Below are 25,342 nucleotides of genomic sequence, written 5' to 3'. Positions count from 1 at the left end.
GAAGTCCAGGATGGCAGTTCTGCTGCCCCCTCTCCTGGCCTCTCTAAGACTAGAGACCTCTATTAGTTCATGATCACTGTGCCCAAGTCAGCCTCCAACTGCCACATCATCCACCAGTCCTTCTCTGTTCACAAAGAGGAGATCCAGCAGGGCACCTTCTCTGGTCGGTTCACTCACCAGCTGTGTCAGGAAGTTGTCTCCCACACATTCCAGGAATCTCCGGGGCTGGTCCCGCTCTGCTGTGTTGTATTTCCAGCAGATGTCTGGGAAGTTAAAGTCTCCCACAAGAACAAGGGCAAGCGATCGTGAGATTTCTCCTAAATGCCCATAGAATATTTCATCCACCTCTCTGTCCTGGGTGGGTGGCCTATAGTAGACTCCCACTACGACATCTGCCCTGTTGGCCTTCCCCCTGATTCTAACGCAGAGACACTCCACCCTGTCTTCACTACACTTGTGTTCGAAGCAATCATAACAGTCCCTAACATACAGCGCCACCCCACCGCCTCTCCTTCCTTGTCTATCCCTCCTAAAGAGCTTGTAGCCATCAATTGGCACACTCCAGTCATGGGAGACATCCCACCGTGTTTCTGTAATAGCCACTACATCATAATTTTCGTGTTTCATCGTGGCTTCAAGCTCCTCCTGTTTGTTACCCATGCTGTGTGCATTGGTATACATGCACTTCAGATGGGCTGATGTCCCCAGCACCTTTTTTTCATTTAGAGGTCCTAAGTTTGGCCAGACCTTTCACAGGTGTTACCACAGTTACTGATCCATCAATATCCCTTGCATCTTTGTTGTGCTGCATGTGCCACTGAGATGGTAGGGTGAGAGTCATCACTGGCACAACAGCCCACAAACTCTACCCTGGGGCTTATGTCTGGGAGTTCCAGTTTTGTCCCCTTCCCCCTTCAAATCTAGTTTAAGGGTCTCTCAATGAGCCTAGCTAACTCCTGCCCCAAGATCCTTTTTTCCCCTCTGGGACAGGTGTATTCCATCTAATGCCAAACGTCTTGCATCCTGTATACTAACCCGTGATTGAAAAATCCAAAGCCCTGCCGGTAACACCAGTCCTGGAGCCACAAGTTCATCTGTTGGGTTCTCCTGTAATCTTCTTCATCCATCCCCCCAACTGAAGGGATGGAGGAGAACACAGTTTGTGGCCCCGACCCCTCAACCAGTTTCCCCAAGGCCCTGAAATCTCTCTTCATTGATTTAGGACTTCTTCTGGTAATATCGTCGCTACCTACCTGAAAAACCAAGAGAGGGTAGTAGTCCTTGGGTCTCACTAGAGTGGGGAATACAATACAGTTATTACAATTACAATACAGTTGTGTAGACCAATCAAATTACTCACATTAAGCGGTGGACTAATCAGTTACTATTGCTCATGTAATCAGTATGTACTTGTCCTGTGCAGGTGGTGTGTTAATCTTCATTGTTCTAAACTCATGTCCTGTGCAGGTATGGGGGGGGCTTTATACTGGGTTCTGGTCGATTGCTGTTCTGGCCATGGTTATATGCCTGGTTTTTTTGCAAGGTAAATCTCCTATTGTTTTACTGTTGGTGTAGGGCATTCTCACATGGTAAGAGCTGGCTTAGGTTGGGTCTTCAGGTCACATTGACCCTGAGGTAAAAGCTCATAGCCTCAGGTAGCGTTCATTCTTCTATGCAAGTCCTTTTGCAGTTAGTGCCTTGTCTTTTACAATTTCAAGAAAAACTTTTGCATAATTGGTGGATGGGATTGAAAAATGAGTATCATGATTTAGTAAGCGCAGCCAACGATGCACTTCTTCCGTTTGGATCTACATCTCTTTCTGAGGTAACTTTTTCAGCTATGACAGCCATTAAAATCAAGTATCAGAATAAACTGAATTTAGGACTAGACCTTTGAATCGCTGTATCACAAAGTGATAAACCAAGATTTAAAAAAAAAAAAAAGTATATTCAATTGCATTGTTCTCACTGAAATTTTTTTTTTGTGAGAGCAGAAAGATATTATTCTTTTCATCTTTATCTCATCCTTTCTTAATTTCCATTTTTTGTGTATGCTTTTTAAAGTACATAATATATTAGTACAGTAGTAAATGTATATACATTATAAATACATACATATATTGGGGGTGTATGCTCAGAAATTTTTTATTGATAGGGGTGTGTGATCAAAAAAGCTTGGAGACCACTGCCCTAATGAACAGGGATCCAAGCATGATAACAAGGCTGGGAGGGCAGAGGCCTCTACAGCTAGGTCCCTGTCCCACAATACCCAAGAAAGGCAAGCCCGGGGATGGGAGCTGGGATCAACTGAGAGTCCATATCACCAGACAAGTTTGTGGTGATGAGCAAGGTCCAAATTCAAGCTGGGAAATCAGTCTATAGGTCAAGGTTCATAGACAGGCACAGCTATAATAAAACTGGAAACAGGTAGTCCCTCAATGTAGCTTAAGCAGGAAGTAAAGGCCCAGGACTGAGTTTAAACGGAGCTCCTGGGGCCGTGGGCAGGGGTTATGGGGTAGAGGTCCCAGATGAGGATGATCAGGGCAATTAAGGCCTACCAATACACTCAGGACACTGATGCCATGTGGTGGGTTTTGGGTTTGTTTTTTTTTTAATATATATATATAAAATGCAAGGTTCATGTTATTGAGTCACAATCTGTTTTCTCCCAAAGTAGATTCACCTGGGTTTAGATGGCATAAATGCACCACCTCTGGAAATTTCTCCTAGTATCCAAATGTGTAGATGATCAAAACAAGTGTATATGCAATAATTTGTCATAACTGTTCTCATTATTTCCTGCATATCATTTTTATCTTAAAATAAGTTGTCTTGAATTACCTAAAAGAACATGAGTCAGTCAGTCACAATGGAGGCATCTCTGACCACCAGAGGATCATGGGTTTTGCCATCCAGTCTAAGTCCCACTTGTAGCTGCTTGATTTTATAGGCAATATGTCATGTGCTGTCACACTTCCCTGTTCCGTAATGGGTGTCGCCATATGCTGGCAACAATGTTGGTGGGCAAACGCTCTTATCACAATGCTGACAGTAGTTTTGCCTGTTCTATAATGAGGGTCACCACATCCTGATGACAACACTGCTGGGTAAATGGTCTTATCACAATATTGAAAAAGGGGGACAGAGAAGGGGGTGTGATATGTGATCAGCACACATATATTATGGCTGTTTGTCTGAGAAAATGGCATTGGTTATGCTAACCATGTTACCAGGGGTCAGGAGCAGGGGGTACTGGTCACACTCATGCTGATGTAACACTTAGATCCCTACCTCTCAGTGTGGATCTAGGTCTCTTAACAGTTTTGTGATTTGTGTCTCTAGTTCTGCTTAGCTTTGGAGGATGCTATTTAGGTATCCCCCCCAACCTCAGAGCCAGGTACTGTCCATTGAATACTTTCTTTAGACAAGTTTTTCACATCCGCCTGTGTGAATACTGAAGCATGATAAGCGCAGTTACCAATTATAGCCACAATAGCATTGGTTTTACATTCTTGCATGGGCAGAAACAAAAAAGTTCCATCTTCCCACTCTACTGGTAGAGCTACAGATTACACAAAGACTCCCATTCCAATTAGTGGTTACAAAACTTTTCTCTAAAAGATAGAAGGGTACAATTATATTGAGTTCTGCTATTTATACAAGTCAGGCACAATGCGGGGTTCTTGTGTGTATATCCATTTCTGTTCAGGTTTAATCATAATATCTTACTATTCACTACCACTTTTTAAACTTTCATATATGCTTGCTTAACCTTCAATTCTCTCAACTTTTATCCACTTAAGTATGGGTAACACTTAGTTCATTTCCCTCCTGTTTGAAAGTTTTTACCTTCTTGATACCCCCTCTTAGTTTTCTTATGTTAGTTACATATTTGGTTAAAAGAATATAACTGAAAAAAAAAAAAATTATCACTGGGTTTGGATGTTTCTTTTCAAGTTGCTGTTCTTCAGAGGATCACCCAGTAAAACAAAATAAAAAGATTTACCAAGGCCATTAAGTTGTTACACTTTGGCTTTAACTGTGACTGCTGAAGCTATTTCATGGGTTGGTCTACATGACACCAGGCCTGCTGGCAACGGATGGGGTACACCTGTCTCAAAGGGGGCAAAGGATGCTTTCGCAGGGGTTAGCAGGGCTCATTGAAAGAGCTTTAAACTACATTCCAATAGTGGAGCCAATACTATTTAATGTCTTTATTGACAACCTGGACAATGGGACAGAATGTGCTCTCAGAAAGCTCGTGGTTGATATGCTGGAGGGCAGGGCTGCTATTCAGAGGGATCTCTACAGACTTGGAGAAATGGGTTGAGAGGAACTTTGTGAAGCTCAGCAAAGGAAAATTTGAAGTCCTTCCCCTGGGCTGGAAAAAACCCATGCAGCAGGACAGGCTGGGGTCTGACTGGCTAGAAAGTATTTTTGCAGAACTGGTAGACAAGTTGACCATGAGTCAGCAGCGTGTCCTTGCAGCAAAGGCCATCCACATACTAGGCTGTATTAGACTGCAGAATGAAGGAAGCGACTACTCCCCTGTATTTGTCATGTACATGTACATGTACATGTCCCCTGTATCTGCACTGGACACAGTACAGTTCTGGGCTCTCCAGTACAAGAAAGATATTGACATGCTGGTTTGAGTCCATCAGAGGCCACCAAGATGATTAGGGGGCTGAGAGAATTTGTGGGGATTCTAAAGGATTTCCTGAGAGAAAATGGACATGTGAGCAATCCTGCATATGAGCAAGACTGGTAAAGCCTCAGCTTCAGCAAGGACATAACCCAGAAAGAATGAGGAAGAACCCAGGAAGTTAAACAACTTCAGGGTGTGGGTTTGGGCAGAGAAGGAACTTTGTACAATGTCGATGTGGCAGTTTTCATCCAATCAGAAGAGAGCTTAAGGGGCATGTGCAAAGCTAACTGTCCAATCAGAAAGAATTATGTCATGTGATCATATCATGTGATTCTCACCAACACTATAAAAGGCTTGCTTCACTACAATAAAATTGGCATTGCTTGATCACATTGGTTGTGTGCATGCCCATATCTCCCGCAAGAATTGAGCTTGTTCAACCTTAAGAAGAGAAGGCTAAGGGGAGACCTTATCACTGTCTACAACTACCTGATCAGAGGCTACAGAGAAGATGGAGCAAGACTACTGTTGTAGGCACAGTCTTTGGGTGAGAGGCAATGGACTCAAGTTGCAACAAGGGAAAAAACTGATTAGATTTTAGGATTGATTGATTGATTGATTGATTGATTGATTTATTACCATGAGTGTGGTCAAACAGTAGAACGGGGCACAGAGAGGCTGCGGGATCTCCATCCTTAGAGATGTTTAAACTGTGACTGGACAAGGCCCTGACAACTTGCTTTAAGTTGGCCCTGCTTTGAATAAGGGGTTGGACCAGAGACTTCCAGAGGTCCCTTCCAATCGCAGTTATTCTGTGATTCTGTTTATGTGAACATGGATACAATCATAAACAGCAGGTCTTAAAGGCACAGTTGTGTAACTTAAAGACGAAACTCTTGGTTGCATTTTGGACTGCAAGCTGATGAAGAAATCTGAAAAATGTGACCACTGTTTTAACAAAAACTTTTGATGTCAGGATCAAGATTTTTTTCTTTCACTGAAGAGAACAAAGGGAATTGTCATGTTTGTCTTAATTATGAGTTTCTCGCATCTAGTGGGTTGTGTTGCAGTCATAGAAAGTCCTCTGGCTATGTGGTGTTGTTTTTTTTTCTTCTCCAGAGACAGTTCATGGACTGTTTCTCTCAGCTGTGCATTATTTCTTAAAATTTCTTTGCAACCTTAGGCTGACCTGTGCCTTCTCAAAATGCGTTCTTGATTTTGATGCTTTGTGATCGACAGATAAGTTTTGAAAAAAAAAATAAATAAAAAGGCTCAATGTGGGGCATTTTTAATGACTGTGTAGCTGTCAGGTGTTACTTTGGGTTTTACTTGGACTTGCTAGGGAACTGAGGTAGGGATGTATGTGTGCTCATCTACAATATATTTTATAAACCAAACAACTCTGAATAAAAATCAATTCCCATCTCAGTCATATTTCACTTGCAGATTCTCAGTCATCCTGAAAGTTCTGCAGTAGTCCATAGAGACAGGGAAACAAGGCAATCTTATCTTAAAAGTTTTAGTAATGTACTGGGTTGGGGAAAGTGAGCAAGTGGCTGTGTGGATGCTTGACTGCTGGCTGCGGTGAATCCACCACAAGTATAAAAGAAAAACCTCTGCGTGTGAGCTTGGGATGTTTAAAAATTTAATTGCAAGCCCGTCTCTTCCAGTGCTGCTTGAGCCACATTTTTCAAAACCTGCTTATTCATATTATTTCTGAACAGTGGTTTCATATACTTAGAATGAGATTAAAATTAAATAACTAGTTCAGTAAAGTATTGTTGTCCTTATGCTATTCTCTTCACCTAAGTTTTTTGCAAGTCTCATGTTTTAACACAGACTATAAACTATTTTGAGTGAAGACTCTTCTGCCAGTGTGCTGTATCTGGGCAGATCTGTAAGTCATAAGTAATGGAACTCTGGAGAAAATTCTTCTTGCATATCACATTTTCTAGAATAGAATAGAATAGAATAGAATAGAATAGAATAGAATAGAATAGAATAGAATAGAATAGAATAGAATAGAATAGAATAGTTCAGTTGGAAGGGACCTACAATGATCATCTAGTCCAACTGCCCGACCACTTCAGGGCTGACCAAAACTTAAAGCATCTTATTAAGGGCATTGTCCAAATGCCTCTTAAACACTGACAGACATGGGGCATCGACCACCTCTCCAGGAAGCCTGTTCCAGTGTTTGACCACCCTCTCTGTAAAGAAATGCTTCCTAATGTCAAGTCTCAGTCAAGTCTCCTAATTTTCAGGATTCTTTTATAGCTAAGGACACTTGTTTGAAAACAGACTGTTTCTCAGTAGTCATCTACTCCTGCTGTCTGTTCCTTAAATGATGTCCATAATTACCTTCCAGCAACCTTAGGGAGAGCCAAATCCGATAGCCCGACAGAGGTGAGGCTGCTACAGCTGTATGTCACCAGGTCCAACCAATAGCAACACTGAGAATGTATTCCCAGGCGGCGCACACACACACACAAACACATGTATACAACATGTTTACAACATGTATATACATGCATATATGCACATTGCTGGCCACACAGCTCAACACAGACAGAAACATTCAGTACTCACACAAACACAAACAGCACCGACGACTTCATCCTCTTCTCCTGTTTCCCTCTCTGGCTAATGAGGATGAAGGTCCATTAGTGGGAAATGTATATATACATATATACAATGTGTATCCTTCCAGGAGCTGGGCTCATGCAGTCCACCCAGTAGCTGGTCCCTGGATCCCAGTCTCCCCAGTTGCTGGCACCTGGACATAAGAGCCCCCTAGGCTGCAGACCCACTCCAGCTGCTAGTGCAGACCTCCCCACTTAAAGACACACACTCACAGAGCTCGCCAGCAGTTGGCCAGGACTCCCCTCTGGTAGCCAACTCCCCCTGTGGACTTGCTCTTAGAGACACACAGTCCCCTGGCTCCCAGGCCACTTCACCTACTCGCCAGCTACTCTGGATTGATTTTCACTAGCAATCACACGCTTGCACACCCACACTCGCTCCAGTTGCTTGCACCACAGGCACACAGGCCCTCTGACTGATGGTCCCATTCCAGTTGCTGGCACTTAGATCTCCATAAACACACTTGCACACAGGACAGAGAGTCCCTCACCCAGGAAAAGAGTTAGAAATGGAGTTTAATGAGAAGACAGGACCAGACAGTGCTGATCAGGGTCAGGGCATGGCCAGGCAAGTGTACTGCTCAGGAGCTGTTTGCACACAACTGGCCCTTTTTATTCCCTTTATCCCTCTATTTTCCTACATTTGTTCTTCCTTAAACCACATAGATCCATTCCTTTAGTATCCTTAAATAGTCTTAGTAACACTTTAACTTTTACATTATGTGTGATCTATCCACTAGCAAACATATATCTGTAAATTAAACAGCAAACACTCCTTCCTGTAGCAAGCAAGAAGAAAGCGATAGAGCTTTCTTCATACTGAATTTTAATTCGTTTTCAGTAAGCAGGATTGTCAGTGCTAAATGTCAGGTTTCCTGCTGAGAATATCGAGTAACACCCTCAAAACTCGTCTCCCTAGAGGAAAAAAGGCAGAGGTGGAGGGATCAATACTATACTTGTGACAGACTGGCTGTGAGAGTATCTCTTCACTGTTACTGCATAATGATGTTGGGGAGCCCAGAGGAATGTGCTATTGTAAAAGCTTCTGATCTGTTGTGGATTAGAATTTTCAAAGAACAATGCCAAAGCTGCAAGGTGCCCTTTCTTCAGCAACCAAACCACTTTTCAAAAGGCTGATATGCACATATGTGACAAAGAAAAGGAAGTTTATTGTAATTTCCTACTGTTGGGATACACAAACATATGCATGGCAAAATTTAGTTTTGCTATGAAAATGTGCAAATTTATTAGCATCAGTCTTCCCTATTTGTCTTCACTTGTTAAATTGCTAATACTGAAATACTCACATTGCAAAAAACTGCAAAATATGGAGCTTAATAATAGGAATAGTAAATATGAGGAATTTATTGTACGATGATTCTGTTCTCACATAGCTGAGATGCCACTTCCATTGCTAGTGATTATCGTTAGCAAAAAGCGTAAATAAGCCTTTCTACTTGTGCCCTTCTACATTCTTATATGCCAGATATCTATCAAACTTTATTTTAGAAATGCTGCAGAATGTCTGAAAGACGGAGGTACTACTTTTTCCATTTTCCATTATCAGTTAGGCTCAGGATTCCTTAAATATTCTGACTGCCTGAGTGAAAAACTATAACCAATGGTATGTACAAAACTCTCTAGTAAGTTACCTAAATTCCCTTTGTCTGCGTAGCTTTGTGTTGACTATACAGCCAACTCAAAAGTTCTGCAAAATCATAGGTTGGACACTGAAAATTGAGAAGTTTGGTTTAAAAAAAATATTTAAAAAAATAGATGTCTATTTTTTTCTGTTGTCATGTTTTTTCCTCCAGCTTATTGGTTACATTTGATGGGTTTTTATGTTCTTCACAGGTATGTTGTCTATAAACTTAGTATTGAGTGCCTTGCAGAAGCCATTGTATTTGAGGATTTAGTGATCTTGGACAAGCCATGACTGCTCTACTGGGCCTTGTACTTAGGGCTTGAGAAGCCCGTATGTTAGCATGAGGAGCTGTCGTAAGGGAATCTGCTGGAATGCCCTGTGCTGGCCTGTGCTGCACGCTGGTGGATGCTATAACAGAGAGAACATACCAATCTGTCAGGATAAGATATATGATTCTGCTTGTTACACAAGATAAAAGACACCATGAATATGGTAAGGGAGTATGGGAGGGAGGCTGAACCTTTCCATGGACAGGATCTGTGCAGCATGCCATAGGAAAATCCATCCGGTGTCCATCCAATGCTGCACAAAAACAAGGTTCCCAACATCTGAAGGGACCTAAGATTTACTCACTATCGATATTCCTCATCTTATTCTATAACATTAAAACAGCTATTCTATTATGCCCATTGTTGTCAGGCCTTTCTTACTGAGATCCAGAAAAAGCCCTGCACGTTGTCTCTCTGTCACCATCCTCATCCTTGGGTGCAGAGCAAGCTTCATTTAAAAACAGAGAATGTTCTGATATCTTTCATGAAGCAACAGTACTGCAGAGGTGGGATATTTAAGGGAAACCCAAAATATCACAAGACTTAAAGTAATATCCATCAATCCATAGACTCATAGAATCATTTAGGCTGGAAAAGATCCTTAAGATCATCGAGTCCAACCGTTACCCTAACACTTCCAAGTCCACCACTAAACCGTGTCCCTAAGCGCCACGTCTACACATCTTTTAAATACCTCCAGGGATGGTGACTCAACCACTTCCCTGGGCAGCCTGTTCCAATGCTTGACAACCCTTTTGGTGAAGAAATTTTTCCTAATATCCAATGTAAACCTCCCCTGGTGCAACTTGAGGCCATTTCCTCTTCTCTTATCACTTGCTACTTGGTGAAGAGACTGACGCCCACCTCGCTACAACCTCCTTTCAGGTAGTGGTAGAGAGCGATAAGGTCTCCCCTGAGCTTCCTTTTCTCCAGACTGAACAACCCCTCAGCCGCTTCTCGTAAGACTTGTTCTCTAGGCCCTATTAAACAGAACTGGCCCCAGTACTGAGCCCTGGGGAACACCACTTGTGATTGGCCGCCAACTGGATTTAACTCCATTCACCACAACTCTTTGGGCCCGGCCATCCAGCCAGTTTTTTACCCAGCAAAGAGTACACCCGTCCAAGCCAGGAGCAGTCAGTTTCTCCAGGAGAAAGCTGTGGGAAATGGTGGCAAAGGCTTTACTAAAGTCCAGGTAGACAACATCCACAGCCTTTCCCTCATCCACTAAGCGGGTCACCTTGTCATAGAAGGAGATCAGGTTAGTCAAGCAGGACCTGCCTTTCATAAACCCATGCTGACTGGGCCTGAACACCTGGTTGTCCTGTACATGCCGCATGATGGCGCTCAACATGGCCTGCTCCGATGCAGGAGTTACGGACATGCGAATGATCACACTGTGATTAAGCAATGCCGATTTTATTATGGTGGACAAGCCTTTTATAATGCAGGTGAAAATCACAAGATACAATCACATGGTACAGTTCTTTCTGATTGGACAGTTAGCTTTGCACATGCTCCTTAAGCTCTCTTCTGATTGGCTGAGAACTGCCACATCGACATTGTACAAACTTCTTCTCTGCCCAGACCAACACCCTGGAGTTGTTTAACTTCCTGGGTTCTTCCTCATTCTTCCAGGGTCATCTCCTCGTCACATCCTCACCGAAGCTGAGGCTTTGCCAGTCTTGCTCATATGCAGGATTGCTCACATGCCGATTTCCTAGCAGGAAATCCTTTAGAATCCCCACACTCCATAACCTTCCCTGGCACCGAGGTCTTACTGACAGGCCTGTAGTTCCCCGGATCCTCCTTCTGGCCCTTCTTGTAGATGGGCGTCACATTTGCTAACCTCCAGTCAACTGGGGCCTCCCCAGTTAGCCAGGACTGCTGATAAATGATGGAAAGTGGCTTGGTGAGCACATCCGCCAGCTCCCTCAGTACCCTTGGGTGGATCCCACCCGGCCCCTTAGACTTGTGTGTGTCTAAGTGGTGTAGCAGGTCGCTAACCATTTCCCCTTGGATTTTGGGGGCTTCAGCAACTGGTCTTACTATTGAAGACTGAGGCAAAGAAGGCATTAAGTACCTCAGCCTTTTCCTCATCCTTTGTCACTGTGTTTCCCCCTGCATCCAATAAAGGATGGAGATTCTCCTTGGCCCCCCTTTTGTTGCTACTGTATTTACAGAAACATTTTTTATTGTCTTTTACGGCAGTAGCCAGATTAAGTTCTAGTTGGGCTTTGGCCCTTCTAATTTTCTCCCTGCGTAACCTCATGACATCCATGTATTCGTCCTGAGTGGCCTGCCCCTTCTTCAAAAGGTCATAAGCTCTCTTTTTTTCCCTGAGTTCCAGCCAAAGCTCTCACACAAGTCTATAGGGCACTTGTTGTCCTCTGATTCAGGGGACCGGACAGCCCAAGGTCTATCAGTATTATTAAAGACGGAGTCAAAAAAAGCATTGAATGCCCCTGCTTTTTCTTCATCCGTATTAGTCAGGTGACCATCTTCAACAAGTATCGGTCCAATGTTTTCTTTAGACCTCCTCTTGCTATTAGCGTACGTAAAAAAGCCTTTCTTGTTGTCTGACACAACACTGGCCAGTTTCAACTCTAATTGAGCTTTGGCCTTTTGTGTCTTCTCCTTGTATATGCAAACCACGGCTCTGTAATCTTCCTGCAAAGCCTGACCTTGCTTCCAGAGATTATACAATTTCTTTTTCCTCTTGAGTTCCACGAGGAGTTCCCTCTTCAGCCAAACCGGTCTTCTGCTCCACTTGCTTGACTTGCGACACACTGGAATTGCCTGCTCCTGTGCTTCTAAAAGGTGGTTCTTGAAGGCCATGGACTCCTAAGCCCTCAAAAGCAGATTCCCAGGGGACACTGTTAAGTAGCTCCCTGAGTAGCTTAAAGTTTGCTCTCTTGAAGTCCAGGGTAGCAACTCTGCTGTCCTTTTTTCTCATTATGCCGAAAATTTGGAACTCAACCATTTTATGATCACTGTAGCCAAGACAGCCACCTACCATCACATCTCCCATGAGTCCTTCTCTATTCACAAACAACAAGTCTAGGAGGGCATCTTTCCTAGCTGCCTCACTGAGTACTTGTGACAAGAAATGTTCTTTCACAAACTTCAGGAATTTCCCAGACTTGGTCGTCACAGCAGTATGATATTCTCAGTTGATGTCTGGGAAGTTGAAATCTCCCATAAGGACAAGGGCTACCAATCCAGAAATTTCTCCTAATTGCCTATAGAATAACTCATCAGTGCTAACAACCTGGCTGGGTGATCGATAGTAGACACCCACAATGACATCTGCTTTGTTTTCCATCCCCCTAAACCTCACCCAGAGGCTCTCAACCACATCACCGCTAACTGTGAGGGCTGTACAATCAAACCTCTCCCTGACATACAGAGTGCGACACCTCCACCTCGCCTGCCCTGCCTATCCCTCCTGAACAGCCTGTAGCCCTCCATCCCAGCACTCCAGTCGTGGGACCCATTCCACCAAGTCTCACTAATACCGATGATATCATAGTTCTGGGAACTAACCAACGCTTCCAGTTCATCCTGTTTATTTCTCATACTGCGTGCATTGGTGTACAAGCATTTCAGTAATGCTCCTGAGCCCTCCGTGCTCCCAGGAGCAGCGTAAATGTTCCCACTAGCATTGCCACCCTCATGAGATGCCATGCCAACCCTTGTTTTACCTTCAGCTCTCCTGATGGTATCCCCTTCCCCCATCGGTTCTAGTTTAAAGCCCTCTCGATCAGTCCCTCCAGCTTACATCAAAAGACATGTTTTCCTCATCGGGACAGGGAGCATTTACTATGCTCCTGGGGAGGTGGGAAGCTTTGGAGGTATAAATCCCCTTTTTGAAGCCACTAAAAGTTGAATTGCTGATTGGAACAAAAGCCAAGTAGTAACCTGGCTTGCAAACCAGGATGCTTACAGCTTACACAAGGTGGCAAGAAAGCATTTTAAAAGAAACAAGGTGATTATGGCAGAGGTGGATGCACAATGGCAGGCAGATTTGGTGGATATGCAACTGTTTTCCAAGCACAAGGATGGTGTTAAGTGCATCTAATACTGATAGACATATTACCTGGGCTTTTGGTCTAAAAGGCAAAACAGGTTATGAAATAGCTTGGGCTTTAAAAACCATTTTTACCAGGGGGCACATGCCTTGGAAATTACAGAATGACCGAGGAAATGGATTTTTAAACCAGCTTTTAAGCAAACTGCTAAAGGAGTGCAACGTTCAACACTTTGTTACTAATAATAAATTAAAAGCTTAGATCATACAGCATCATACAGCAAGGGATCATACAGCAGGCAATGGCGACAAGTTCCTGGCCAGCGCAGCGGGCACGTCTCCTCTGTGATTACCCCATCTTCCCAGGTGCCCTTGTATTATAGGTACGAGGCTCTGCAAGTGGAACCAAACAGCGACGAGGACAATGGTTCATCTAGCTTGGAGGTGTCGCCGAAGTTAAGTTGGCCTACGTCCTGCATCAAAACCACTTCCATAAAGAAAAAAAGACGGGTCACTGTCATAGGAGGCTCTCTCCTGAGGGAAACAGAAGGCCCAATATGCAGACCGGACCCACTTCTTAGGGACGTCTGCTGCCTCCCTGGGGCCAGGGTTAAAGATGTGAAGAGAAAGCTTCCTACCCTGGTATGGCCCTCGCGTTATCATCCACTATTGATTTTTCAGGCAGACAGCAATGAAGTTGAAACAAGAAGTCCGAGGGCAATCAAGAGAGACTTCAGGGCCTTGGGACGACTGGATAAGGGATCAGGAGCACAAGTAGTGTTCTCCTCGATCCTTCCAGTTGCAGGGAATGATGAGGAAAGAAACAGGAAGAGCCAGCAGATCAATACCTGGCTCCGAGCCTGGTGTCACCAGCAGAATTTTGGGGTTTTTGATCATGGGTCAGTCTACATGACACCAGGCCTGCTGGCGACAGATGGGGTACACCTGTCTCAAAGGGGGCAAAAGATGCTTTCACAGGAGTTAGCAGGGCTCATTGAAAGAGCTTTAAACTAGATTTGAGGGGGGGAAGGGGATAAAACCAGGCTCGCTAGAGATAAGCCTAGGGGCAGCACGCCAAAGTTTGAGGGACGGTGTGCTAGCGACGTGCTTCGGTCTGCCATCTCAGTGGAGGTAGGGGATGGAGATCCATGCAGCATAAAGACGCAAGGGTTATTGATGTGTTAGAGCCCACGGAAGCACCTGAGAACAGTCACATAGGAATTAGGGCTTCTCCCCCCAAAAAGGTGGCAGGATCAATAGCCCAACTGAAGTGCATCAACACCAATGCACGCAGCGTGGGCAACAAACAGGAGGAGCTGGAAGCCATTGTGCAGCAGGAAAGCTATGACATAGTTGCAGTCACCGAAACATGGTGGGATGACTCACGCAACTGGAGTGCTGCAATGGATGGCTATAAACTCTTCAGAAGGGATAGGCAAGGAAGGAGCGGCGGTGGGGTAGCCCTGTATGTTAGGGAGTGTTTTGACTGTCTAGAGCTTGTTGATGGTGATGAAAGGGTCGAGTGTTTATGGGCAAGAATCAGGGGAAAGGCCAACAAGGCAGATATCATGGTGGGAGTCTGTTATAGACCACCCAACCAGGATGAAGAGGCAGACAAAATATTCTATAAGCAGCTGGGAGAAGTCTCACGATCGCTAGCCCTTGTTCTCATGGGGGGGGACGGGGGACGGGGGACTTCAACTTACCAGACGTCTGCTGGAAATACAATACAGCGGAGAGGAAACAGTCTAGGAGGTTCCTGGAGTGTGTGGAAGGTAACTTCCTGACACAGCTGGTGAGGGAGCCAACTAGGGAAGGCGCCCCACTGGACCTGTTGTTTGTGAACAGAGAAGGACTTGTGGGTGATGTGATAGCTGGAGGCCACCTTGCGCGTAGCGGTCATGAAACGATGGAGTTTTCAATTCTCGTAGAAGTAAGGAGGGTGGTTAGCAGAACTGCTACCTTGGACTTCCGGAGGACAGACTTTGGCCTGTTTAGGAGCCTGGTTGACAGAGTCCCTTGGGAGGCAGTCCGGAAGGGCAAAGGAGTCCAGGAAGGCTGGACATTCTTCAAGAAGGAAATCTTAAAAGCACAGGCACAGGCCATCCCTATGTGCTGAAAGACGAGCCGGCAGGGAAGAAGACTGGCCTGGCTGAACAGAGAGATTTTGCTGGAACTCAGGAAAAAAAGGAGAGTTTATGACCTTTGGAAGAAGGGGCCGGCAACTCAGGAGGACTACAGGTTTGTTGTGAGGTTATGCGGGGAGAAAATTAGAAGGGCCAAAGACCAACTAGAACTTAATCTGACTACTGCTGTAAAAGACAATAAAAAAACGTTTCTATAGAGAACACTGCCAAGTCCACCACTGAACCATGTCCCTAAGCACCACATCTACATGTCTTTTAAATACCTCCAGGGATGGTGACTCAACCACTTCCCTGGGCAGCCTGTTCCAATGCTTGAATGCTTCACTGACTTGCTTCTCCATTACAGCCATGACACATTGTCCATGCATTTCTCCATGAGGCCCTTCTACAAAGACACAGCTAGGCAGCAGGAAGCAGTCACATTGGATAGTGTTGGTTATCAGGGGTTTAGAGAAGGCTTGGCTCTGACAGCCCAGGTTATCACCATAATCTCTTTTCTGTATGATCTGCAGGCCTCCCTCAAAATTTTCACATCTTACTGGCAGTAGTAACACAGTTTTTAATCTTTTCCTGATTAGCTGTATGCCATGCCAAGAATTTGTCCTCAAACATCATGCTGTGCACCCCATAATATTCCAGTTGTGGAAGAGGGCCCACATAGCTTTGATTTTCAGGAGCATTGAAAAAATGGGAGAAATAGCCTTTGCAGCCCTCAATACCCAGCACATGGGGAAGGCTATTTAGTTACATGGGTAAAAAATGTGATAGTCTATGAAACATATACTCAGCAGGGGAACGTCTATGCACGGGAGTTTACCACCTCCACTGCACATCCATTCCTTCCTTCAGAAGCTGACTGACAAAGGCTTCATAGCCTTTGGCATTATACGCTAGGAAAGTGTAGGCCCGAAAGTTTGTGTCCATAAACAACCAAAGTCGACAAGGCATATGGCCCCTTTAAAGTCCCATTCTCCTTCACTTTTCCTTTCTTCCCTGTGGTGGCTTGACCTTGGCTGGCCATCAGGTGCCCACCAAACTGCTCTCTCACTCTCTCACTCCCTCTCCTCAACAGGACAGGGAGGGAAAACACGATGAAAAAGCTCATGGGTTGAGATAAGGATAGGGAGGTGACTCACGATTTACTATCACGGGCAAAACAGACTTGACTTGGGGAAGATTAATTTAATTTATTGTCAACTAATAACAGAGTAGGATGAGAAATAAAGCAAAAATAAAAACACCTTCCCCCCACCCCCTCTTCTTCCCAGGCTGAACTTCACTGACGACTCCTTACCTCCTTCCCACCAAGAGGTGCAGGGGGATGTGGAATGGGGGTTGAAATCTGTTCATAATGCTTCATCTCTGCCACTCCTTCCTCCTCACACTGTTCCACTGCTCCAGCATGGGGTCCTTTCCACAGGATACAGCCCTTCACAAACTTCTCCAATGTGGGTCCTTCCCACAGGCTGCAGTTCTTCAAGAACTACTCCAGCATGGGTCCTTTTCATGGAGTACAGTCCTTCAGGAGCAGACTGCTCCAGTGTGTGTCCCCCACAGGATCACAGGTCCTGCCAGAAGACCTACTCCTACGTAGGCTCCTCTTCACGGGCTGCAGCTTCCTTCAGGTCTGCTGATGCTTTCACATTTCCAGGTTCAAGCAGTGAGGCTGAGAGTGTATTCCTGTATTGGGTTTGCGCGGAAAGGTTTTGGTAGCGGGGGGGGGCTACAGGGGTGGCTTCTGTGAGAAGCTGCTAGGAGCTTCCCCTATGTCTGAGAGAGCTAATGCCAGCCAGCTCCAAGACAGACCTGTCACTGGCCAAAGCCGAGCCAATCAGTGATGGTGGTCGTGCCTCTGTGATAACATATTTAAGAAGGAGGCAAAAAAACCCCTGCACAGCAGCAGCCGGAGAGAGGAGTGAGAAAATGCGAGAGAAACAACTATGCAGACACCAAGGTCAGGGAAGAAGGAGCAGAGATTCCCATGCAGCCTGTGGTGCAGACCATGGTGAGGCAGGCTGTCCCCCTGCAGCCCATGGAGGCTAACGGTGGAGCAGATCTCCACCCTGCAGCCCGTGGAGGACCCCACACTGGAGCAGGTGGCTGCGCCCGAAGGAGGCTGTGACCCCGTGGGAAGCCTGCGCTGGAGCAGGCTCCTGGCAGGACCTGTGGACCCATGGAGAGAGGAGCCCACACTGGAGCAGGTTTGCTGGCAGGACTTGTGACCCCGCGGGGGACCCACACTGGAGCAGTCTGTTCCTGAAGGACTGCATCTTGTGAAAAGGGTCCATGCTGGAGCAGTTTGTGAAGAACTGTAGCCCGTGGGAAGGACTCACATTGGAGAAGTTCATGGAGGACTGTCTCCTGTGGGAGGGACCCCACACTTGAGCAGAAGAAGAGTGTGAGGAGTCCTCCCCCTGAGTAGGAAGGAGTGGCAGAAACAACGTGTGATGAACTGACCACAACCCCCATTCCCTGTCCCCCTGGGCCACTGGTGGGGAGGAGGTAGAGAACTTGGGAGTAAAGATAAGCCCGAGAAGAAGGGAGGGGTGGGGGGAAGGTGTTTTAAGATTTAGTTTTTATTTCTCATTATCCTACTCTAATTTGATTGGTAATAAATTAAATTAATCTTCCCCAAGTCGAGTCTGTTTTGCCCATGATGGTAACTGATGAATGATCTCTCCCTGTCCTTATCTTGACCCACGAGCCTTTCGTTATATTTTCTCTTCCCTGTCCAGCTGAGGAGGGGAGTGATACAGTGGCTTTGGTGGGCACCTGGTGTCCAGCCAGGGTCAACCCACCACAATCCCAGAGACGTGCACACACACAGGACACTGACAGCTGGCTACACATTACTGCTACAGACAAGAATCTGACTTTAACAGCGCCTACATATAACACTACCAGGACTCAGTTAAAACATAAGTGTAGACAGCCAAGTCCCCTTCCTCCTCTCTGGCTGGTAAGGACTGAAGTTCACAACTGACAACACACACCCTCGCTCTAGATTCACAAGCACACGCACTTTTGCAGATCCCTCACACACTGGCACAGACCATCTGTTCATTCAATAACCCTGCCTGGATCCTGAGCCCTCTTACCCACTCCACAGGTCTCTTATTTGCCACCTAGTCCAGCTTGATGCTTGCTAGCAGATGTACGTGCTCACAGACTCACACACTTGTCTCACAGGCACTCTACACTCACAGGTCATCCTGAATACCAGCACAGACCCTCTGCCCATCTGATATCCCTGCACAGACCCTGGGCCTCCTACTTTCCGGCTAGCCCAGCTTGAAGTTTGCTAGCGATTTATACACACAGTCCTCCATGCACACCAGGTTTGGGGAAGATATAAACACTGTGGGCACTACACCAGCAGCTGACACCCAAGCACATGGGCCTGTGATCCATGGTCTTACTCCAGTCACTGGTCCTGTGACCCTCACTCACCCCAGCCCCCCCAGGAGCTGTGCCCAGGGCACACACCAGTCCCATCTAAGTGGAGCCGAGACCCTTGCTCCAGTGACTATCACTGAGACACTCCTACTCACTTCAGTTGCTGGCAACACAGGCCAGGGGGCACCTACACCCCCCATCTGACTCCAGTTGCTGGCACCAAATCCGCTCATGTTGGTCTTGCCAGTAGCTGGCACCTAGTCCTTACAGCACTCACACACACAGGGTAGAGAGTGAGATTACACAGAGAGATAGTTAAGAAAGGATTTACTAAGAAGATAGGACAGACTGCAGTGATCAGGCACAGGGCTTGATCAGACAAGCGTACTGAATGACTCCATTTTATATGACCGGCCCCTTTTATACCCGTTTCTGTCTATTCCCTGCTTTGTTCCTCCCCAATCCCCTTCCCCTAAATGTTTCCTAATAGATTTTGGAACGTGCCCCCCTTGAATATCCCAAATCCTCATGTGCCTCTTGTTTCCCTCTTCTAATCAGTTACCAAGTCCAGGTGGCCCTCTCCAAAGCTATTCTTGTAGTTTCTTGATGGCCCATCAATTAGTTATCAGAGACTTTTGGTCCTTGGCATTGTCTCTGTTATCCCTTGTCTACCAGGTTTGTGTCTCTGTGTTCTTGTTAATCGCTTCCCCCTTTATTTATTATCTTCTTTTGCATTGAAAAGGCCCTTGATCAGATAACCTTAATGAAGCAGATGGACTCCCCTTCCACATACCTTTACACTCAGTTTGTCCTATAGCTCTTTTGCACCTGTTAACAGTTCTGCATCTGTTAGATCCCTCAGTGCTGTAAGCACTGCAAGACTCCCAGCAAAACAGAGATTATTGTCGTTGTTATTTAGATCAATTAAATAGCAACGCTTTTTATCTATTTTAGAATGAGGGATAGACTGTAGGGTTCTGTGCATCCCATCCCCAATGCCTTTTACAATAAAGATAGCCAGGCAGACAGCTCTCTTACTTTGTAGGAGAGTGCTGACCCAATCTTAAAAAAATTTCTGCATTCATATTGCTTAAATTAATAGTGGGAGAATATAAAGTCATGCATGCTGACAGCTTCAAGACAAAGCTGAGCATAATTGCCAGTTTCAAACAGCTGGAGTAGATGAACAAATATTTGCTCTACACCCTGAACAAACGTTTCATAAGCTTCATGTAGTGATAACTGATATAAATTAACAATACTGTATTCTTCTACACATCACCTAGCCCCAAACCTCTGGATCAGCCATTTCCACTGCCGCACATGCTCTATGAAAGCCACAAGTTGGACTGCCTCCACCTCCCCCGCTACATTTGAGGGCAGGGGTAGAGCTGGGCTGAAAGCTTTTTTTTTTTTTGAAATTTGAAAAATGCCTCCTGAGGGGCTTGGGAGTATTGCTGGTGGTCTCTCCAGGGAGATATCCTCATTGTGAACTTGTGGGGGCATAGGCTTTGCAGGGGGCTGCAGTAACCAGGAAGTCACTTCCAAGAGGTCATCTTCTGCCCTAGTAGGACACAATCACTGGCGCATCAGGTTCAGGAAAGCAGTTTACATTTTATGGCCCTTGAGATCCCTGTAAACCCCTTGCCAACAAGATGCTTGAAGTGATGCAAAATTTATTTAGTTTTCCTAATTAGTAGTCTTCCTTGTAATGGTCTTTACAGTTTTGCTAGCCTGTGAATGAAGGCCCTAGAATTATCAACACCAGCAGCCCTTTTATGCCCTCCTTCTTGCCTGCCACTCCTCTGTACCCGATAATAATCATGGTCTTTCATATCTGCAACACCCCACTGGCTCTTACTGCTCCCCTTGCTCCTTCTGCAGTAGCTGTGGTCTCTTAAGAGATAATCCTTCCAAACAGTAAGACGTACAAAGTTATAGGGAAAATTTTCAAGGAAAGTGACAAAGCATGAAGGACTTATCATCATCAAACAAAACACTAGAAAATATTAAGATACATTAGTGTAAGCATTACTATTGGGTGGTCAGTTTGGTTTTATTTGCATAGAAACTAAGGAAATAATAGATAGCTGGATGAGGTCTCTGAAAGAGACATTCCAAAAGTTGTTACAAGTTGCATCTTCGTAGGTTTATTTACAAATAAGAATAGTGAGAAATTAAATGAGCAAGCAATCAGTTTTTGATTGCCCAGTCTTGCCCAAGACTGGGAGAAGGTCTAACCATGTATGATGTAGGAATACTTAGACCATAAGGACCCAGCGATTTCTGAAGTTTCAAATTTGCATTTTCTCTAAGTAAACATAGCATGACAAGCTGCATTATGCAGTACTTTCCACTGTGAAACACAAAGTCTTAGGAAAAAAGTAACCTCCAATCAGATTGTGTCCTTGAACAAAATACATTTACAGCAAAGTGAATGTAGTTACCAATTAACTGAAGCTCACATATGATTCTTGACTTTCTACTTTAAAAGCAAGAAAGAAATATTGAAAGTAATTTTAATGTCTGATACATTTTTGTTTAACTGAAGTAGTGACGGCAAGAAGCAATGACATGTTACACATTTTTTTCCTAATAACTGTGTTGGGAGACGTGTCTAAGGCGACCTTGCACTGGCAATGATTTCTGCCTGTGCCTGGTCTGCATTTTGTCAAGCATTCTTACAAGATCTTTGATCAGCTCTCTTATGGTCCAAAGCAGTGTGGACCACAAAGATGTATAAAAATGCTGTATGTGAAATTTCAAAATAAAACTATCCATATTTCAAAACTTCCGAACCAGTGAGAAATTGTTAGAGAAAAGCTTTGGGTACATCTTCCACAAGGAAACCATGTAATAATGCAGCTTTACAAATGAGACTGTTTTTTCTACTTTTTTTAAGTGTCTTTGCTCAGTGCGAAGGAGACTCTTTTTTTCCACAGTGTACAGGCTCTGCACAGGTATTCATTTGCACGTTAACCAAAAGCTCTTCCCAGCTTCTAATTATTTTGATTCAGTACAGCTTAGTCGTTACTTGAGTTTGTGCATATGTGTTTTACTGCATATGTTTGTTTCGGACTGATGAACCAGTGCTAATTTTGTTATGTTTAAGCATTTTAAAAAAACAATCTGGGTGAAGTTATTGCTGTCACACTGAAAAATGTCTCTCTGCTGCTTATTGTCTTGAATATAGAGAAAGAAAAAGAGATTTCTGATACAGATGTTCTGCAAGCAAATGTCTCTGCCATGTAAAAATAGTTTCTGGCTGGAACAGTCATCTGTATTTATTTTTAGTGTTCATAGGAATTGGGTTTTCATTTTAATGAATTTTTTTCCTTCCCCTCCCCTGCTTCTCTTGTAGGTAACATTGGCACTTCGTTTCAATGCCAGTCAATCCATCAAGATCACATTTGCAGCAATGACAGTGACAAGGTGAGGTTTGCATAAATGTTCCATTTACAAGGTGCATTTTTTTATGAATCACATTGATTTTACTGTACTAATAGTGTTTGTTTTCCAGGCCCAGTAGCTAACTTTCAGTATTATGCTTTGAAATCTCTCTGGCTTTTTTAAGAAGTATATGTACTTACTTCACTGAAGACAAACTTTTTAGTTGATTAAAGAGATATTTGTCTTCTAGCATATTTTTCTTCTTGCTCGCATTCCCTTGCTATTCTAAATAGTTGTGGTTTACCATACTGACCCTCACAGGTAATAAAGAGTGGTAATGTAATTGTTAATACATTAGGCACAGTAACCTGTCTTACTCCTATCACTTGTGTCTTCTGAGATTTGAATTAGTTAACAGTGCTTGAGAGTTTTTTTGCAATGGCTTTCTTTACTATATTTGGAGATGGCAACGCCAGGTTTTACAGACAGGAACCTGTTGTTCATTACTGTAGCATTAAAATATCATCCTATCTAGCACCATCCAAGTGTTTTCCTAATCTTTTAGCAAGGGATCATGCTTACACACTGGATTGCTTTCAGTCTGTAGAGATGTGCATTGGAATTGTTGTGTTCAGTGATATATCAGTAATGTATATATGGGCTATACAATATATCAGTAATATATGATATATTAATAATATGTGTGGAATACAGAAGGGAAAATTTTTTAGGTTGAATTACTGTCAAGACTTGCTTTCATGTCTCTGTTCTTGTTTTTGTTTTTTCCTTAATAGTTCCTCTCCTTAATATCACAGATTGATTAACATCAGTCCAATATGTAATGTGTTACATTATTTTCAAGTTTGACACTGTATAATAAGCTTCCTTGCTGCCTTGAGAAGCCTGGGAGAGGGCATGTATTAGTCAAATTTAATTAATCTTTCTTGTAAGTTGGAATGCTAGATGCCTGATAACCGCACAAATCCTTGTGTTTTGAATTGGTGGAATAACTTAAGAATCAGTTTGTTTATAGCATTTTCAGCTCATTCCAAAACCAAGTTTCTTTGCAGAATGACTCTGCATTTTTTCATAATTTGGAAATATGTCCAGATTTGGAGTCTAGTTATCTTTCAAATATTGGACAAACATGCTAGTTACAACTTGGTAAAAAAAAATATTTAAAGTTTCCAGTTGATTTGGTGGTCATTGTCAGGGAGCAGCAAGAGTGGCTGCTCCACAAGAGCAGGCGAGCTGGGAGCTGAGGGTGACAGCAAGGCAGACAGAGGCAATGGCCTCAACAGCAAGGGGTGCAGTCTCGCAGCACCTGAACAAGGAGAGCAGAGCAGATCTGGTGACAGTGACCAGGGTCAGTTACGGTCAGTGATAAGCAAGGCCACAGTGATAAGGCAGGTCTAAGGTCAAGCCAGGAAATCAAGTCAGCAAGGGAAGGACAGGATCAACAAGGTACATAGCCAGATACAAGCGTACATAGCATACCTACCATGTAGCTCAGGCAAGGACCAAGGTCCAATGGCCTGAACTTAAATGCAGCTCCTGAGTGAAAGGGGTAGCCCCTGCATTGAGGCTTTTTCCAGCTCTTTCTCAGCAGTCTGATCCCAGGTTACACAACTGCTATGTCAGAGCTGGCCTTGAGTGCAGGCAGACAAACCCTTGGTGGGGGGGGGGAGAAAGAGGTTGCAGAGTCTGTTGGTGCATTCCGGGCTCTGGCAGTCATACACTATGGTAAAGACATTTACTTTCCCTTATGGTGTTTCCAAGGTCTGAAAAGCTTATTTCTAACTATAAAAGGATGAAAAAAAAGTCCAATTACTTTAAACTATTTTCTTTTTCTACAGTGTTGGATCTATTTTCAAGGAAAGTTAGGGATTATGTTGTAGCTTTGCCTTATGTAATGGGCTTCAATAGGAAGCCTTTGCTGTCTGTCTTGGAAACTTGACAGGGTTGAAGGTCACTTCTAGGTGATACATCAGAAGTGTGGAACAGATGGTGGAAATGTGGAAGAAAGAAAAGTATTAGAGTTGAAGATTCTGCGGTCGGGATTCAGTTGTACAGTCACTGTGTACTGTTGCATATTTAAAGAAAACTGATTTATTGCAGTCTTCTGCATAGGGTAATACTCATTTGGGGAATTGCTCAAACAGCATGTTCAGTTGCTGTCTGGATGTTGACAGGTGTCTCAATTGCAAGGGTCCCTATAATGGCATATTCAGCTGGATCAGATGAGACTCCCTAAACTGTTGTTCTGTAAATTCTCATAATCTAGCTAGCTCCTGATCCTGCAATACTGCTCTAGTGTATGCATGATCAGTTTCTATTGAGTAGTTAAACTATCTTAACTATGTACATCTTAACGATTGTCCTAACCAATAATAAACATATCTAAACATACAAATAGCATCTATCAATTGGTTAGTTACTTTATCTGTGGAAAGCAGGAGTTGCCTCTGGAGTTCCTGTCAATCTATTGATTTATCTTATCAACATGAAGCCAGGACTGCCTGGGAAGGGGGTTCTTTATCAATTGGTCAATTATCTCATCTAGGCAGAAACTGTCTGGGGGGTTCCTGGGAGTGTTCTACTGATGACTAAGTAAGTGGGCTGAGTATATACATAGGTACAGGCTTTATACCCAGCTGCATTAATTACAATTGTAGTGTAAGTTTAAATTCCACAGGTTTTGACACATTGCCAGTACATCTGTTGGTAGTAATGTTTGTAGAAAGCAGCAAATGAAGATTCTTTAGATCCTTTGCATATTCATAAATTTCTTTTGTTCCTTGTGAGCTATAGTCCAAGTGGATTCCTGGGGGAGAGGAGCAAGCAGTTGTAAATTCCTTTCAGAGCTACACTAATGTGCAAACTTCCATATTGAAACTTCCTTTCTTTTTAACACTCCTCCCTTTCTGCCATTATGGTGAAGATCATCTTTTTATTAGTGGTTGGGTTAAGAGAAAATTCAGGGAAGATAATAATGTATGTTCAATTAAAAAAATGTTTTAATTACAGTTGAGAGTTCCATTTTTGGTATTCCATTTTGGAAAACACAGCAGATTTAAATTCCAGCAGACTACATAACATTTTTTGAGTTGCATGG

At 44.0% G+C, this 25,342-nt stretch overlaps 1 protein-coding gene across 1 annotated transcript in view; it reads left to right on the top strand.

Moving 5' to 3' along the window:
* The window catches only part of LOC141917732 (E3 ubiquitin-protein ligase RNF38-like), a 288,771-nt gene that overhangs the window by 72,385 nt on the left and 191,044 nt on the right, over positions 1–25,342 (top strand). The window contains 1 exon segment of the mRNA XM_074811147.1: positions 22,199–22,269. Coding sequence (XP_074667248.1) covers positions 22,199–22,269 — 71 coding nt within the window.

This window comes from Strix aluco, chromosome W (genome assembly GCF_031877795.1).
Source record: "Strix aluco isolate bStrAlu1 chromosome W, bStrAlu1.hap1, whole genome shotgun sequence".
In the NCBI taxonomy this organism is placed as follows: domain Eukaryota; kingdom Metazoa; phylum Chordata; class Aves; order Strigiformes; family Strigidae; genus Strix; species Strix aluco.
This window is presented reverse-complemented; position numbering and strand designations above follow the sequence as displayed.